Source organism: Anolis carolinensis, chromosome 1, assembly GCF_035594765.1.
Source record: "Anolis carolinensis isolate JA03-04 chromosome 1, rAnoCar3.1.pri, whole genome shotgun sequence".
NCBI lineage: Eukaryota > Metazoa > Chordata > Lepidosauria > Squamata > Dactyloidae > Anolis > Anolis carolinensis.
This window is the reverse complement of record NC_085841.1, coordinates 155,386,008-155,405,523: the sequence shown is the minus strand read 5'-3', so window position 1 is coordinate 155,405,523 and position 19,516 is coordinate 155,386,008. Positions and strand designations below refer to the sequence as shown.

General features: G+C 40.5%; 1 protein-coding gene across 4 annotated transcripts; it reads right to left on the bottom strand.

Moving 5' to 3' along the window:
• Positions 1–1,425: 1,425 nt before the first annotated feature.
• tmem272 (transmembrane protein 272) lies at positions 1,426–17,180 on the bottom strand. 4 transcript variants are annotated; one of them, XM_062984598.1, is made up of 6 exons: positions 15,605–17,180; positions 11,203–15,049; positions 9,655–9,736; positions 8,344–8,403; positions 7,143–7,225; positions 1,426–2,901 (listed from the first exon to the last, which is right to left on the bottom strand). In XM_062984598.1, the coding sequence occupies exons 3-6, from the start codon at positions 9,710–9,712 to the stop codon at positions 2,539–2,541; spliced, it is 564 nt and encodes a 187-aa protein (XP_062840668.1). In that variant the 5' UTR covers positions 9,713–9,736; positions 11,203–15,049; positions 15,605–17,180; the 3' UTR covers positions 1,426–2,538. The 4 variants fall into 4 exon arrangements, with proteins under 4 accessions (XP_062840668.1, XP_062840652.1, XP_062840654.1 ...); XM_062984582.1 differs by having other exon boundaries at positions 10,996–15,049; positions 15,605–17,176; XM_062984584.1 differs by lacking the exon at positions 15,605–17,180 and having other exon boundaries at positions 10,996–15,412.
• Positions 17,181–19,516: the final 2,336 nt, after the last annotated feature.

Below are 19,516 nucleotides of genomic sequence, written 5' to 3'. Positions count from 1 at the left end.
CATGGCTCAATGTTGGGGTCACGAAAATTTGGCAACAGTAAAAGGTTTCTTAATGTCACCTAGTGGCTGTTTTAGACATTTACATGCATCTGTGGTCCAGTGTTTACAAAGGATTCTCAGGAAGATGCTTAGGCTGTACTCCACAAAAAGGAAAATCAACCTATTTAGCAAGCCTTGCAAATGCTGGTTTGTTGTCAGTAAATGTTTAGTTTTTATACCTATTTTATATACCTATATACCAGGGCCATGTAAAAATGTCTCAGGTGGAAAGGGTTTTCAGTTGGAAAGAGTAAGAAGCCCTGTTCCAACTCACCTAAGATACAGAACCATGGATAGTTCCCAGCTGCTTTGCCCCTTTAAGCCTCACTTCAAACTTGGAAAGGTGATTTTATTAATTCTCTTTCAGGCCCCTTCTACAGTGCCATATCGTCCAGATTATCAAATCCAAATTATCTGCTTTGAACTGGATTATCTGAGTCTACACTGCCAAATGATCCAGTTTAAAGCAGATAATCTGGATTTTATATGACAGTGTAGAAGGGGCCTGAGACAGAAATTAAACCAGCTTCCTAAGACTGTTATCCTCCACCCACTGTCCTACTCAATATTGTGCTATGTCTGAACAGAAGCATCTCTGTTGATGTTCCTAGCCTTCTGTTACCTCGCTTTGAACAATGTCTGTGTTTTTCACTGTAAAGTGATTGTAACCTCCATGATCATTGATGATTGTTAACCATGCAACTTAGAATGTAGCAATGTACAAATGTGAATGGTCAATTGGCCACCTTGATTAGCACTGCTTGCAGCTTCAAAGCCTGGCTGCTTCCTGCCTGGGGGAAAATTTTGTTGGAAGGTCTTAGCTGGCCCTGATTGATTCATGTCTGGAATGCCTCTCTTTTCTGAATGTTGTTCTTTATTTACTATCCTGATTTTAGAATTTTTAAATACTGGCAGCCAGATTTTTTTTTCATGTTTATGGTTTTCTCCTTTCAGTTGAAATTATCCATATGCTTGTGGATTTCAATGGCTTTTCTGTGTAGTCTGACATGGTGGTGTTAGAGTGGATCAGCATTTCTGTGTTCTCAAATCATATGCTGTGATCAGGTTGGTTCATCAAGTGATCTGCTATGGCTGACTTCTCTGGTTGCATTAGTCAAAGGTGGCCACCAATTGCATCATTCACACCTGCCTCAAACAGACAGGGTGGGAGTTCTTTCTCCCACCCTGGACTTTCCATAGATATATATACCTCACTTGCCTAGTCTCCAACAGACTTCACATTCTCTGAGGATGCCTGCCATAGATGTGGGTAAAACATCAGGAGAGAATGCTTCTGGAACATGGTCAGTCATACAGCCCGGAAAAACTCACAACCCAGTGATTCTGGTCCTGAAAGACTTTGACAACACATAATAATAATAATAATAATAATAATAATAGTAATTTTTATTTATTACCCTCCTCTCCTGATGGCTCGAGGCGAGGTACAACATAGTCATAAACATATGAACATAAGATATATACCACAAATCACACAGATAAAAACACAAAAAATATTTTTTTAAAACTTGCACCAAACACATATACAAAATTGACATATAGTAGCAATAAAATGTAAATCAAAACATATAATTACAAGTTGACTGGGTAAGCCTGCCAAAAGAAATGGTGTACACCATGGCCATAGTCAGAAAAAAATGGGGGGGGGGGACTTTTTTTTAGGGAATCATGAAGAGTAGTTTCATAATGTAAAATAATTTAGAAGTCAGACTCCATCAATAAACTTCAGTGGACGCTCATTGGGATTTGGTTAACCAGTTAAAATTCATGAGTAAACGACGTTTTAAAACCTGAAATTTGGGGGGGGGGGGGGGGTTGAACCTCTAACCTCCCCCGACTACAGCCCTACTCACTCTTGAATGGATAGATGCTATGATAGCCCACCACTCAGAAAATTACAACCTGCTGACTCTCAATCTATATTGCAGTACTATTAATTGTAATGGTAGTAGAGATTTTAAAATAGACTTCCAAGATCTAGTCAAGTATATGGTTGTAGTTTTTAAAATTGTTATTATCTGTACAATAAATTGGACAGCAGGGCTGTCAGAAAACTGGAATGGGCTCCTGTACCATTTCAAAATTTTTGAGGAAGTGATGATTCTAATTGCTTTTAAGACATATGAATTACTTTCCAGAAAAAAGTTACTTTTGTAATTCAATTGCAGAACTACATGGAATGCTGAAAAAGCAAGAAGTACGTTGATCATCTCTTTCAGGGCTTGCTTTTGTAAGTTGCTTGAAGACATTCGGAGACTTACAACTGTCAAATAAGTACATTTTTCTCGTTCCTCCATCCCATCAGTCTTATTGGATTCAGCATCATAAGCATGTGAAACAGATCTCACAACCAAAACCCCCACAAATGGAGTCTGTTAGTTACAAGCAGTGTGCGCATGCCCAAAACACACAACCAGCAAATCCCACTCTGTTCTAACCCACTTTTCTAATTGTTTTGTGACCCCATATGTGCAACTTTTAATCTTCTTCTGCCACATGCAATTTCCTGGAACAGAAATATACACCGCAAGTACAGAAGATCAGCAAAATCAGCACAGTGTGGCTAATGACAAGCACACCAATGGCAAAAACATACAGGACTTTATCACAGTAATCCTGGGGATGATGGAAAGGTGGTATGAAATTGGGCAAGTAAACTGAAAACACCCAGTAGTTCCCCAGGATGAACCAGAGGAAGAGGAAGAGGCTGAGAGTGAGGTGAATATAATATCGGTGAGCGTTCTGCCTCCATGGAAATTCGTCGTCGTCATCATCGTCGATCATGACAGATTTGGAAAGCAGCTGCCTCATTCGGGTGGAGTCGAAAAGCAGAAGAGCAACCTACACATTGCATGCAAACAAAAAAATAATAACTCATAAAGAAACAGAACAGGCTCAGCAAAGTCTTGCTTCTTAATAGCCAATGAACGCATTGTTGGCTGCATTTTAATTGCACTCATTTAACACCAGTACAAGTAATGTAAATATATTTATTATAGCTCAAGACTCAACAACCGATAAACACAACTGATCCATTTGGAAAAGGTAAAAAAAAAAGAATAGGAACAGTGAATCTTTTAAAAAGATGGGGATTTTCTGTATCAAAATGGCACCTCAGTTACACTTCCACTCCACAGCCCGGGGCTGTGGCGCAGACGGGAGAGCAAACCAGCTGCAATTAACTGCAATGAATCACTCTGACCAGGAGGTCATGAGTTCGAGGCCTGCTCGGAGCTATGTTGTTTGTCCGTCCTATGTTAAAAGGCATTGAATGTTTGCCTATATGTGTAATGTGATCCGCCCTGAGTCCCCTTCGGGGTGAGAAGGGTGGAATATAAATGCTGTAAATAAATAAAAATAAATAAATAAATTATAACTTCCTTTGTGTAGCGCAGTGGTTTTCAACCTGTGGGTCCCCAGACATTTTGGCCTTCAACTCCCAGAAATCGTAACAGCTGGTACCCGGTTGGGATTTCTGGGAATTGTAGGACAAAACACCTGGGGACCCACAGGTTAAGAACGACTGTTGTAGCTGCTGTTTAACTGAAAAGGTGAAGCATGACCTGGCATGTTATTCTCACAGCAGTTTTTGTAGCTCCCTATAACCCCCAGTTCACCCAAACTGCCATTTTTCTGGAAAAAAGGAGGGGGGGGAAAGAAAGGTGAACTGCAGTGATTATGAATCCTCAATTACGATCATTAACTTCACTACTACTACTACTACTACTATTATTATTATTTGTTCATTTCTATCCCGCTTTTCTCCCATGGGTGGGACTCAAAGCAGCATACAAAGTTTAAAACCAGTACAAATACATCAGCACACAATACATAATCAACTAAAGATCATACACAAATATAAAAATAACCCAGTTTAATGCACCATATACAACAGTTAAAACTTTCAAAAGGTACCATTTAAATGTATCCATAACTTCCATAATGTATAAAAATTACAGGCACGTCTCAGAAAACAAAGCCTTTGACTGAGAAATTCAATTTTACAAAGTCTTTTGAGGCATGCCCTTCTACTCTTTTCTTCCTTTGTTCTCTCTCTAGCTGCAAGGTATTTTTAGCTGCATTAGCATTTGAGGAATGATGAAGCAGAGAAGGATTAAAACACACTGTTGGTGCTGGGCTGCCGCATGTCAGCAGTAAAGGATACAATGCTTCTTAATAATAACTTTATTTTTGTATCCCACCTCCATCTCCCCAAAGGGACTCGGGGCGGCTAACACGGGGTCAAGCCCAAACAATTACAATAAAACAAGGTAAAATACATACAAGAGACACGACACCATCCAATCAAATGCTTATACAATAACAAAGTAAAGCAAAACATAATAAAAATAACATAATAAAACAGAGTATAAAAAGAGTACAAAATTTTAAACGAGGGTGAGCTGGGCCAAAGCTGGGAAAGAACAGGATTGTTACAGCTATTGTGCCTTACTAGGACAGATGAGGAAAATAGCAGCTGCCTCCAGAATCCCTTACTGAGCACATATGAACAGCATTGTATAGACAAAGGGGCAGCAGATAAGCCTCCCTCACTAACCCCAACAAGTTCAGAAAGCTTACCCTATAGAGCAGTGGTTCTCAACCTGTGGCTCCCCGGGTATTTTGCCCTACAACTTCCAGAAATCCAAGCTAGTTTACCAGCTGTTAGGATTTCTGGGAGTTGAAGGCCGAAACATCTGGGGACCCAAAAGTTGAGAACCACTGCTATAGAGGTTATGCTAGTTATGCTAGCATAACCACTGCTAGTTATGAACAAGACAGGTTCTGTAGGTTTCTTCTTAATATGAATTTGTAAATCAGAACAGGCACATTTTAAGTCTAATTCCAGCCATACACACACACACACACACACACACACGTGTATAAGCAAATTTTGGATAGTATAGTGAAGGGTTAACACCCCTATACTGTTTGTTTTGCTTTCTGTGCCCCTGTTCAGAAGATTTCACCTGACTTCTGACCCTGTGATAATTGGATTTTGGAAAAAAAAATGGCTTGTTGTGGAAACAAGGATTGATGATAAAACTTCAGTGGAGACACCTTTTCCCCATGAAAACTCTTCCAAAAGTGAATTTCCCTTCCTAGGGGCAGATTTCTCTCACTTCCTGTTGTCTCACCCCTGTCCTTAAGTAGGAGTCATTGTAAGCCAAATGTTTGTAACTTGGAGACTGGCTGCATACCCATGCAAACGTTGAGAAATTTTAATAAAAATGTCACATGTGAAAGGTGTCCTAATATCTTCTGTGGGGCAATATATCCACAGCTGAATGTAAGTATTGTACCTTAATGCTCATCAAAAATAGAACCATTCCCTTCTCAAGGGTTACCACTACTGAAGTGTATGACTCAGTGGAATTTAATAAATGTGATGAAATTGTAAGTAGAGTGGTGAAAGGCAAGTACTTAATTTGTCCTGGGAGAACCTTTAAAAAAGAACCTCCTAGGGCCCTTCCACATAGCCATATAACCCAGAATATCAAGGCAGAAAATCCCACACTATGTGTTTTGAACTGGGTTATCTCAGTACACTCTGCCATATATTCCAGTTCAAAGCAGAAAATGTGCGATTTTATTCAGCTGTGTGGAAAGGGCCAAACACTCTCCACTGTGGCACTGCTTCTGGCCTTTTTAAATATTGAGGTGGGGAAATGGTGGTGGCCAGGGGCAGCTGGCCTCCTGGGGTGGAATTGATGCTTTCCCCTCTCTGAGAAATGACGCTCGACTTATCTATGGGTCATATACAAGCCCATAATTTTGGTCCCAAACCTGCTCTTGACTTATACATGAGGCTGACTTATTCACAAGTATATCTGTTAGATCTATACATTTGTCCACTAGAAGGGAAATTATGAAAACAGTGGAGGCTGGAGAAAGAAAAAGTCATTACTGGATGTGTTTCAGAAGAGGTCTTTCAAACTCTTTAAAATGTTTACAAGGATGGCAGCTTCATTTGTCATGTGCATATTTTTATTTCTGACTGAAAAGTGTGTTGAAACCTATTAAACTGCTTTTCTTTTTTGTTGTGTAGGAATTCATCCCTATTCTTTTTATGTTATTCTTACCTCTGGTACCAAATATTTTGTTCAAGATGCAATGCGCAATAACACAACTATGTCCTTGACTGAGGAATACTAGTATTTCTGTTCAACTGAAGTTATTCCTAAATAAGTAGTTGCCATACAGCAATGTTTAATAAAATTATTATTATTATTGTTATTATTATTAATGTTAAAGAGAATCTTTTTTTTTTTTTTGCTTTTAAGGGCAAGTAACAGCAGATATTATGCACCCCATAAAACATATCAGCTAGTCAAGAGATACATCGTGTTTGTTCCAGACCACCATTCTCAGCATCACTTTGATGCTTTTAAAAGTTTCTAACCATGCAGAGAAATCAGAAAGTGAAAAATCCTTCTTGTCCATGCTAATTAAAAATAAGCCATCTGTGTGATACACAACACAGATGTCTTGCCATAGAAATATTCATCAGTCCTCATTATGATGTAAACAAACACACCTCAAAACAAATGAACAACTCTATGACTATTCGTTCTGGGGAAAGTTTTTTTTTCCAATATCTCCAAATGGCACAGTGTTAATTCTGAGAAGGAAAAATATGAATAAAAAGAAAATATCTCTCAGTTTAGTCTCCCAAATCAATGTTTTATCACAGTTCTGGTAGTTTTAAACAGGGCTCCCGGACAATTGCCAGTTTCCACCTTGAAATAGTTGATTCTGTTATGCAGGAAAGTAACAATTGGCATTTTGGTTTTTTTAGTGCACTGCTTCATAAAGTTTCGTTCACATAAGATTGTAGGAATCCCTTCACAAGTGTGCATCAACACCAGTGATACCACTCAATAATATCATTTTGAAGAAAAAACCATACTAAGTCACAGAAAAAGTTACAATTCTGTCCAGACATCAACATTTTAAATTCATTGAATCGAGACATACAATTATCTGAGTTTTAATTTTTGTCTCTATGCATGAACCTCATCTCAAGCATGCTTATATCATAAATTATCTCCTAGGAAATATTATCACATGCACAACAGTACCTTCAAAGTGCCAACTACACCACCTACAAGAAGATACAAGGGAATGAGTGGCTGGACCGGACAGCTGTTTAAAAATTTCATGCCTGCAGAATAATAAAACAATAGTGGTTTACATAATCCCTTGAGTAGTTTGGACATTTCAACAAACTATAAATATACCTCTGTTAACAAAGTCTCTGACAAAGAAGCTCCTTTTTATAGTCCCTTTATGCCCCCCCCCCCAGACATCACTTTTTTCTCCTTGTTCTCTGGAATGTTTTTACTTTTTAGCAACATTGGGAGGTCAAGGAAGGCTGGAGAAACAGCCTTTTGATGGCAGTTTGCAGCAGTGTATTGCAGAAACAGTAAGTTGAGAAAGAGTGGCATTCTCCTGTGGCTGATCCAACTTTAGCCCATGTGCGCCTGCGTACAACAGACAAGGTAAACAGCAGCTGCTTACTGAATCTCTTATTAAGCATGAATGACAATACTGAAAAAAGATGAAAGTAGATAAGGCTTTCTGACTACCTGCCCCCAGCATGTTAAAAATGCATAGATGAATAAGTTTGACCATGAAAATGGGAATCATAAGAAAAATGACAGAAAAAGCCACCCCGAATTAATTTTGGAAAACTCTTCAAGGGGTATCTACAAGGTTCTATGTATCTTTGTTTACTTACAAAAGACTTATATTATTTTTGAGCACATGACCATTAATCTTCTGGATTTGTTGAGTTTTTGTTTGTTTTTTCCCTCGCATGCATGTAAATAAATGCGTTTTCTGTTAAGCAGAAGTTCAATGATACTAACACACCTTGTGATGTGATTTACATTGGAGCACACTCTTGTGCAGTAAGGGCTTTCTTTCAGACTTTCCCGACTTTGCTAGTGTTTCTCTAACAAAAAGTGCACTGCAGAACTTCAAACTGGGAAAGAACCACTTATTGGCAGATAGGATCGTAATGACACAGACAAGTGATGCACCAGGAGGGTTGGTCACAAGCCTAAAAGTCCAAATTTTCTGTAAAAGGCAATGGTTTAAAGCCCAAAGAATCGCATTGCAAGCAAATTGCTGTGGATATAATGTTTGATTTGACACCTTTTATATCTATTTACAACTATAATGTGCTAGCATGACATTACAAAACTTCAATCACAGAGAGAAATATATCTTCTTCAAAACATATCTTTTGGTTGTCATTTTCTTTGTTAAACAACTCACCTGTAAAAGCCATAGATAGTGGTAATGCTAGGAAAGCAAGTAGTCCAAAGATAAAGCAAGCTGTAAAGGAAAGAAATGTTGAGTTAAAGGCTTCGGATTGTTGAAAAAAGTGAAAGGTCCTATCATGTTGGGCATCTGTGCATTAATTACTAGTTAAAAGGTTTCCCCTTTACATTAAGTCTAGTCAAGTCTGACTCTAGTGGTGGTGCTCATCTCCATTTCTAAGCCAAAGAACTGGCATTATCTGTAGATTCCTTCTAGGTCATGTGGCCAGCATAACTGCATGGAGCGCCATTACCTTCCCGCTGAAGCGGTACCTATTGATCTACTCAAATTTGCATGTTTTTGAACTGCTAGGTTGGCAGAAGCTGGGGCTAACAACGGGAGCTCACCCCGTCCCATGGATTTGAACCGCTGGCCTTCTGGTCAGCAAGTTCTGCAGCTTAGCAGTTTAACCCACGGTCCCTAATTTCTAGTGACTTCTCATCATTTTCATTGTGAGAAAACAAAGCTAGGTTGCTATAAAACAAAGGAAAAAACACCAATATTAACATCCCTTCACAGGAGAACTAGAATGGATTAATAATATCCCTTGCTAAAGGAGTTAAAATTTATTGCCCTTTGTCCCTTTGTCCCAGTTCCCACATAACAGCATGAATTCCCTCAAATGAGCAACAAGAACAGCAGCTAAGATAGCATATGGCTCTGCATATGCAACATTGCCCTTTTCTTATTTTTAACATCTTTTGCCTTATGAAGAAGCCATAGAGCATCATCAGTTTTGCACATTTTTGTTGGTTAGTAGAGATATTACTCTTTTGTGGATTTCGGGATAACAATGAGGCACTTAAGAACCACTTATCAGCTGTTAAGCAATAATATGCTGTCACCCTAGGGGTGTATCTACACGGTAGAGTTAATGCAGCTTCACATCACTTTCACTGTCATGGCTCAAGGCTACAGAATCATGGGAGTTGAAGTTTTAGAAAATCTTTAACCTCCGGTGCCAAAGAGTGCTGGTGCCTCCTCAAACCCAAATCCCAGGATTCCATAGCACAGAGCCATGGCAGTTGAAATGCATTAGTTACACAGTGTAGATGCACTCAAAGTAAACAGTAAATCCACTATGCATCTCACACAATACATTCAGTTCTAAATTATTAGTGAGTAATGGCACTATTCTCACATCTTTTCCCAAGCAGTAAAAAAAGTCTACCCTAAATGGAAACATTCAAATGCATTAAAAAGAAAACATGGCTGTAACAGAGCAGATTTCCCAAGCACTCCCACCTCTTTTCCCAAGGCACCCACCATTGCTGGCAATTTTTGAGATGCATCGGTGACATGCTTTTTCAAAACCTCCAGTCATTATTGATGACAATGTGTTGTAACCCTTGGAGAAATAAGAAATCAGTGGTTGGAGTCAAAAGTTACATAAATGCTTTCATAATGAGCACGAATCAAACAAACCAATTTAAAAAATGTTGTATATTCTCAAGACATTATCAACTCCCATTTTTGCTTCCTTTTTTTGTGATGTTTTCAGACTCTAGCTCCCCTAAGTCCCATCCAATATAGCCATTGGTGAGAAATCATGGGAGTTACAGTTATAATAACTTTATTTTAACTATATTTGGAAGGATATGTGTTCCCAAGAGCTTTGGAAATAACCTTTGAAGGAGAGTCATTGAAAAGTGTGAAATCAAGCTGATCTAAATAGGAAATGGGAAGCTCCCATTCTTAGGCAAAACTGTTCTGTTGTTATCATCATCATCATCATCATCATCATCATCATCATCATCATCATCATACTGTATATCATACATCTATTTTTCTGGGTGGGAGAAATTCTGTGATCTTAAAGAATAACTTCCCCATGCTGTGGATCAGCATCCCTGGCAGGTGCTTCTTTGCATGCCTTTCCCTCCTACTGCCAGGTTGGCACCACTCTTGCCAGTGCAAATCAGATGGATTTACTAGTTCTCTTTGCTCTAGCTGTTGCCTAAATACTCAATGAGGACTGGCAGCAACAGAGAGAGAAAGTGGAGACAAGTGCTCTGGAGCTGAGTGGTCTTTAGCAAGGGCCTGGCTATTGCAAAGCCTGCTGCTCACAAGTGTCTGGTTAACGACAAACCCTCCACCTCTCAGAACAACCATCAGAGATGAGATTTGGGAGATGAATGGCCTTGCTGGGGAAAGGCAGGAAGGCTTTGTCTTTCCTCTCTTCTAGCCAATAACTTAAGCGCCTTGCACATATATTATTTTATAAGAGAAACAGAAATCCTCACGTATTACAAATATGGTACAATTGACCAAACATGTCAGGGCCAGAAGAGGTCAGATATGTACACAAACAATAAAGCACTCTCAATGGCATTTAGCTAGTTGAAAATTGCCAACTGAAAACGGGCTCACTGAACAGTGGCAACATTCTAGCTGGCAAGTAGCTATGTGTAACCTGGAAGTCTGCATAGTTTTTATATGAGTGAATTCATTCCACAGGATATCTAGGATAGATAATTGATTTTGAATCTTTTATTGGCTGACTGCCCTTCTTTGTTAAGATTCCCTTGCTGATTTTTTTAATCCCTCCAATCTACCTTGCTAATTTGCTGCTAATAGAAACATTGTAAAACTACCCATTGTACTCACCTGATTGTGCCAAAAGAAGATCTGAGAGAAGAAAAGGCAGCAGATATTCAACAGATGTGTATGGTGCAAGAGATACTCTGCCTGCTGTAGCTTAGCTTTGTTTCCCAGTCTTTGTCTCTCAAGCAACTGAAGCTACCCCTGACTGTTCTTGTGCTTCTGCTGAAAAACATGCATCTCTCTTTGGCTTGTTGTGATGAGAGCTCTTACCTTTATTCCCAACACACTCCCACGTTCACTTCTCTTCACAAACCAGCTCCTAAAGATTTTTGTGGTTCCACCAGAGGGCAGTAAAGGAGAGGAAAAAGCTGGAACTCTATTTTTTAAAAGAAGATGGAAGTGTTTACTCTAAATCAGTGGTTTCCAACCTGTGGTCCATGGACCACCAGTGGTCCGCAAGAACTAAAATGTGGTCCACAACCTCACCATTACTACTATGGTACACAGCCACACACCCCAAAAAATTTTTCTTGGTGTCTTCATTTTTAGGCCTGTTCCTGGGGTTATTTAGAGTGCTGATTCAGAAAATTGCTTGGCAAGACTACATCAGCTCTAGATGATTAAATATGGTTTTCTGTGGGTGATCAGATGGCAACTACTGGATGGCATATGTTCTTCTTCACTTCACTTTATTTCTTAATTAGTCGCTCTCCACCAGAGTGTTCTGAGCGCCTTACAATTTAAAATATCATTCCACAATAAAAAAAAAACATTCATCATAAAAACATTCAACAGTGTTCTGTATCAGAAACTAGAGTTGAAGTGGTCTATCCAATCCAATTTTCTGAATCAGCACCCCAAATAACCAAACTGAATCTAAAGTTGACCAAAAACTAATTTGTAACCCTTTTGGTACTAATGTTGGAGAGTGGTTCCTGGTCAAATGGTCCCTGGACAAAGTTGTTCCTGGTCAAAAAAATGTTGGGAACCACTGCTCTAAATGGCAAGAGCTTTTTAGGTCCTTCTACAATCTACATGATCCTTTTCAAAGGAGATTCCAGGGAATGAGCATAGATCCTTCTCTATAGTGTTGCTGTTGTGTGCCTTCAAGTTGTTTCTGAGATATAACGGGGTTTTTAAGTGCAGAGTGTGACTTGCCCTATGACTCCCAGTGGGTTTCCATGGCCAAATGGAGAATCGAAGCCTGGTCTACAGAGTTGTAGCCCAATGGTGTAAATATTGCAACATAGCAAGCATGTAAAATATAATTTACTGAGCTTGTTTTGAGTTGTACCCTACCTCAGAAAACTCAGTAAGTCAGAGTTTGTTCATGAAATATTGCTGTCAAAGACAGCAGTAGAGGGATTTTCAGCAACTACAGGAGCAGAATCAAACTTTAAAAGTTACAAAAGACCAAACAACATCTCTATATAGGTAAGTTAGGGCCTAGCTAACTATCAAGCTCTCTGGAGACATCTTGTATCTATCTATGCTTACAGGAGAAGGAAAAATTGGAGAACTCGAAGATTTGCTATGTGGCTAGAAACTGAATAAAAATAGCCATGTCCCTGAGAAGTATCAGTCTAACAAACAGAAAGGCTAGGTCAGTGGTCCTTAACCTGTGGGTCCCCAGATGTTTTGGCCTTCAACTCCCAGAAATCCAAACAGCTGGTAAACTGGCTGGGATTTCTGGGAGTTGTAGGACAAAACACCTGGGGACCCACAAGTAGAGAACCACTGGACTAGAGAGACAGGCAGGCAAAGAGGGCTTTTCCCTGCCAGCTGACTCATCTATTTATTTTCTTGATGAGGACTATAAACTTGTGCAGGATGTGACCGAGTTTCAACACAGGAGTGGTGCTTGAGTCAAGCCAGTTGCTCTCTCAGCTCCAGATGCTTCTCCTGTGAGGTTCTCCTGTAATGTCTATGAGTGGTGTTTCTCCTTCCAAGGTGCATATGATTCCAAATCAAATCAAATAAATCCCTTTGTGTCATCCCACACATCAGGCCTGGCTGTGGGTGTGAGGCTGTCATAGTCTAGAATATACAGAAGAAGTAGAAGGGTAATACAGGAGCCGGGGGGATTAAAAAATAATACGAATTGGAAAAATACAGGAGAATTGGTCACTATATACTACTGTCTCCCACAAGATAATGTAAGGGTAAAGGATGCTCTAGAACAGGGGTCCCCAAACTAAGGCCTGGGGGCCGGATGTAGCCCTCCAAGGTCATTTACCTGGCCCCCGCCCTCAGTTTTAGACTTAGGCTCAGGCTTGCCCAAAGTCTGAAATGACTTGAAGGCACAACAACAACAAAAATCCTACTTAACTTGACTATCTCATTGGCCAGAAGCAGGCCCACGCTTCCCATTGAAATCCTGAAAGATTTACAGTATGTTGGTTAAAACTGTTTTTATTTTTAAATATTGTATTGTTCTTTCATTTACTAATATTGTGCTATGGTAATAATATAATATATTGTGTATACATATAATATTGATAATAACTTATTTATTTATTTATTACAGTATTTCCACCCCTGCCGTTGTCACCCAATAGGGGACTCAGGGTGGCTAATAATAATAATACAATATAATAATATTGTATAATATAATAATATAAATTATATATTATATATTAAATGTAATATTACTAATAATATTACGGTATAGTGGTATAGTACAATATATTAATATATAATGCTAATATTGTACTATGTTAATAATATAATATATTGTATGTACAGTAGAGTCTCACTTATCCAACACTCGCTTATCCAACGTTCTGGATTATCCAACACATTTTTGTAGTCAATGTTTTCAATACATCGTGATATTTTGGTGCTAAATTCATCAATACAGTAATTACTACGTAGCATTACTGCATATTGAACTACTTTTTCTGTCAAATTTGTTGTATAACAGGATGTTTTGGTGCTTAATTTGTAAAATCATAACCTAATTTGATGTTTAACAGGCTTCTCCTTAATCTCTCCTTATTATCCAACATATTCGCTTATCCAACGTTCTGCCGGCCCGTTTATGTTGGATAATTGAGACTCTACTGTACATACAACTTGTAAGCCGCTCTGAGTCCCCTTCGGGATGAGAGAGGATGGGGTATAAATGTAGCAAATAAATAAATAAATTGTTGTTGTTGGGGGGGGGGCATTTACACTACAAATAAGATATGCGCAGTGTGCATAGGAATTTGTTCTTTTTTTTCAAATAATAATTCGGCCCCTCAACATTCTTAGGGACCATGAACCGGCCCTCCACTTAAAAAGTTTGAGGACCCCTGCTCTAGAAATTAGACTTGGTGAGGCTAGATAAAATTACTTGATACAAGCCAAGGTGTGGAGAGCCGATAGCTTTTTGGCTGCTTCTACATGCGACACTGATAAAAAGGGGAACTGAGAACACACTCAGTCTTGATGCCTTTTAAATGTGCAGTCACAAGTTGTTTTCCTCCCTCTCCACAACCATATTCCTCTACAAAAGGCAAGGGGATTGCTGTAGGTGGGGAAAGATACTCCATGCCTGCCAGTGGCAGGCCCCAACTGAATGCATCTTTGTATAATCACTATAATTAAGTTGTCTCCACTCTATTATATATCTGTGGCAGTATGAATTTAATAAGCCCATCAAGTAGGCTCTTTCTTAACACTCTTTATTTCAATGTCTTAGCTGCATTGCAGAGAGCTTAAAATAGCATATGCTTTACTGTAAAGGAAGGAATAAGTCACACAAGGAATCAGAAACTTGTTCCAGTATGGGAGAGCCATTGAGTCCTGCGTAAAGATGTCTCAGACAGCCTATCTCTGTGAACCTTGTGGGACAGTTCTAAACAGGAGTCTTTGCCACCCCCAACCATCACCAAGAGGACCACGGGACACTGCTATGACTGGTGCCCCATCACAGCTGGCATGTTGCTTACCTATAGCCTTGTGCAGGGCAGGAAGAGGACCAACTAGTCACAGAATGGTCCCTTTGTCTCTTTTTAACTGGCAGTCAACTGGGCCCAGGGGGATTTCCATTGTGTTCCAACTAACATTTTGGATGTCTCTTAGATCCAACATGTGGGCAAAATGGGGGATACTTCCTAAGATGAGCATGAATCTGGTGGTGGAAAATCATGTAGTGAGCTGGTCTGTATACAAACAAGCAAACATCATCTCTTGTAAGGAAGTGGAACATAAAGCTGAGGTGTAATTAAAGAACAATACTCAAAAACGGGGGAATTCCAGACAAGAAACAATCAAGAACGCAGAATAATGGCTATAAACTACAAAAAAGGGGATTCCACCTAAACACTTCCTAACTGTAAGAGCTGTGGTGGAGGCTCCTTTTTTGGAGGCTTTTATGCAGAGGCTGGATGGCCATCTGTCAGGGTTGCTTTGAATGCGATTTTCCTGCTTCTTGGCAGGAGGTTGGACTGGATGGCCCACGAGGTCTCTTCCAACTCTAGGATTCTAGGATTCTAGGAACAGCTAATCACCTTCCAACAAAGGATTCCTCCAAGCAGGAAGCAGCCAAGCTTTGAAGCTGCAAGGCTATTAAATGCTAATCAAGGTGATCAGTTACAACATCCACACTTGCCTCAAGCAGATAAGAGTTCTTTCTCCCACCCTGGACCTTTCACACATACATAAACTCCCCTAGTTTCCAACAGACCTCACAACTTCTGAAGATGCCTGCCATAGATGTGGGTGAAACATCAGGAAAGAATGCTTTTGGAACATGGCCATACAGCCTGGAAAACCCACAGCAACCCAGTGATTCCAGCCATGAAAGCCTTCAACAAAACACTGAAGTGTAATTTCCCTGGCCCTTCATCTGTAGTTATACTAGCCAGGATTAACAGAAGATGCCATCCAACATCTGGTGAGTCTTATATTTTCCACCCTTGACCTCGTAGCTAGTTGGATAGCTTTTTGTCTGAACAGTACTGAAGAATAGTAGTTCACTGCAGCAGCAGCAGCAGCATGCCACATTATTCCCAACCTGGAATAAAAAGCAATTTATAGAGGTTAAAAGAGATACAGCTTTAAAATTTATCTCGCTCAAAATGTAATCAAACTAACAATACAAAAAAAACAGACAAAAACAAGATAATTTTAAAAAAACCAAATAAACAGTACTGTTCCCAACTCAAAATGGAAAACGGAATGTTTGTGGGCAGGAAAAGAGATATAAAGTTGGGCTTAAAGCCAACCTTAAAAACTGTGGCATAGACACTGAGAACTGGGAAGCCCTGGCCCTTGAGCGCTCTAGCTGAAGGTCAGCTGTGACCAGCAGTGCTGTAGAATTTGAAGAGGCTTGGCTGGAGGGTGAAAAGAAGAAACGTGCCAAAAGGAAGGCATTTCAAGCCAACCCTGACCCGGACAGCCTTCCATCTGGAAACCGAGGTCTTCACTGTGGAAGAACATGCGATCAAGAATAGGTCTCCATAGCCACCTACGCGTTCACCACCAAGGCACTACACCTGAAGGACCATCATCCTCGAATTACGAAGGATCTCGTAAGTAAGTAATAACAAGAGGCAAATCAGGAGTGTCACCTTGTAATTACATAACTGGATAGATCTACATCAATGTTTTTTTCATTTGAGATATCTATCTAGGTTTATTACAGGGAGTGTGTATTTGAATAAAATTTTGGCATGACATAAAGGACAAAGGGAGGCAAGCCTGCTTCTTAAAGAGGAGGCACAACACTACCACCATGTGCCGCCACTCCAGTGAAAAAGAAGAGACGTCACCATTGGACCCACCCAGGAAGATTTCAAGATCCACCTGCAAGTTCTGTAGCTTATGACCCAAGGAACTCTGCACTAGACACTACCTGGCTAACCAGGCACATAACTGGACCTAGAAGTCAGAGCACATTTATAACTAGTGATGAAGAACCAAGTCTTAGAAATGGTATAGATCACACTGAATGCCCCTGGAGTGCAGTATGGGTTTACAGGAAATACTGGAAGGATTTGGTGGGCATTGACCTTGAGTTTGGGAGTTGTAGTTCACCTACATCCAGAGAGCACTGTGGGCTCAAACAATGATGGATCTGGACTAAACTTGGCACAGGTACTCAATATGCCCAAATTGATCACTGGTGGAGTTTGGGGGAAATAGACCTTGACATTTGGGAGTTGTAGTTGCTGGGATTATAGTTCACCTACAATCAAAGAGCCCTTTGAACCCCACCAATGATCAAATTGGGCTAAACTTCCCACAAAGAAACCTCATGTCCAACAGAAAATACTGGCCTTTGGTGACCCCTCTGAACCCTCTGCATGACCCCCCCCCCCCCCCGGGTCCTGAACCCTAGGTTGAGAAATGCTGGCCTAGTGGCTTCCCAAGGTGATCATGGTGAAGGGCTGAGGGAAGGAAGCCTGTGAGGTGGGGCAGGGGGAAAAGGAAGGGGGATACAGCCAGGAACAAGTGGAGCTGCTGCACAAGCCTCAATGGACTGAAACCTGAGCTCCCCAGGTTTAAGCCTGGAACTAGGAGGACACTCAGCCTGCAGAACTGCCTCTTCACAGGTTGCATCCCTCTCCGAGATCTGCCTTTTCCTTCCCCGGAGCACAGAAGCCCCGGACTCCTCATCCACTGCCCAAGACACAAGGAGCAAGGCAAGGTGGGCTCTGTACTGGCAGGGCTCTCCTGGCTTTCTCTCACTCCTCTGGGCCTTTGGGGCAGAGATGAGGAAGGGACCATCTCCACCCAAAGCACGGCCTGCATCTCTCCCACACTTTCCAGTGCAAACACTGGGCTCCTGTGGTTTGCTGGGTAAACTCTGAAAGAAGACAGGATGGAAGTTCGGGACTTGAGGGAAACACGGCTCATCTTTTGAATCAAAAGCTCTCCTGGGTTGACTGGATCGCCCATCATGAAAGGAACTCAAAACATTTGTTAGTTCTCTATCAGCCTCTGGTGGCAATTTGGAAAAAGTACATCGAATGTACACAGATTGAAAACAAACAGGCCTAATATTTTGTAAAAGAAACTTTAATCACATTTTGCTTTTGTATGTCATGACTGTTCCAGGGTTTTTTTTTCTCTTTGTAATAAATAGTAACTATATTGCAGATTTGTGAAAGGAAGGGAGAATAGTGGTGAGGTTTTAAAAAAAAGTGTTAATTTAGTTTTCACTGAAAAATACCTTTTTTGAAAACTGTTGTTTATGCATAGGATTAGTAAAAGGTAAAAGTTTTCCCCTGACATTAACTCTAGTCATGTCCGACTCTGGGGGTTGGTGCTCATCTGCATTTCTAAGCCAGAGAGCCGGCGTTGTCCGTAAACACCTCCAAAGTCATGTGGCCGGTATGACTGAATGGACCACCACTACCTTCCCACCAGAGCAGTACCTATTGATGTACTCACATTTGCATGTTTTCGAACTGCTGGGTTGGCAGAAGCTAACTGCAGGAGTTCACCCCGCTTCCCAGATACGAACTGCCAACCTACAGGAATAGTAGATGTCCCTTATTTCCAAGATATCCTCTATCTGGGAGTTATAGTTCACCCCCATCCAGAGAGCACTGCAGCCAGGTGATGATCAGCCAACGACAGATCTGGACCACACTTGGTACACAGATCCAAAATGGCCAGCTTTGAATACTGGCAGGCTTTGGGGAGGATTGATCCACGATTCTGGGAATTGTTCACCCACTCCAAACTGAGAATACCTAACATTCAAATACAAATAATGCCTTTTTCAAATAACCCGGGCATTGCGGGTCCCCAAGCTAATACAATATATAATTGAAATTGTTTGGGCTTGGCCCCGTGTTAGCCGCCCCAAGTCCCTTCGGGGAGATGGAGGCGGGATACAAAAATAAAGTTGTTATTATTATTATTATTATTATACAAGAAATTATGGTAATAGCATTCCAGAACAATCTAGAGAACTACACATTAGTCATCCTTGGTATATAAAATGTGCAAAATCAAAATATACTGTTCTTATAACCTGAATAAAAGGTAAAGGTACAGGTTTTCCCCTGACATTAAGTCTAGTCATGTCCGACTGGGGGTTGGTGCTCATCTCCATTCCTAAGCCAAAGAGCCAGAGTTGTCTGTAGACACCTCCAAGATCATGTGGTTGGCATGCCTGCATGGAGCACCATTACCTTCCCGCTGGAGCGGTACCTATTGATCTACTCACATTTGCATATTTTCGAACTGCTAGGTTGGCAGAAGCTGGGGCCAACGGTGGGAGCTCACCCCGCTCCCCAGATTTGAACTGCTGACATTTCGGTCAGCAAGTTCAGCAGCTCAGCAGTTTAACCCAATGTGCCACCTGAATACAGAAAAATCCACAACCTGAATACAGAAAATAATTTTAACAGCAAATATTTGGCTTATAATTTTGCAAATTGCCCAACTTGGCTTCATTGTTTACAATTAGAGAGAGCATTAGCTATTTGGCACTAGCCAAATTCCACCCCACAGGAATGACACCTATGGGAAATTACCCAGTGGCAGCTATCTGTTAATCCTGGCTGTTTCTGAAATTCTTGTTGATGATATTAATCCTTTCACTGAACATTGTGTTTGGCGAGGGAAATGATTAATCGTCCCC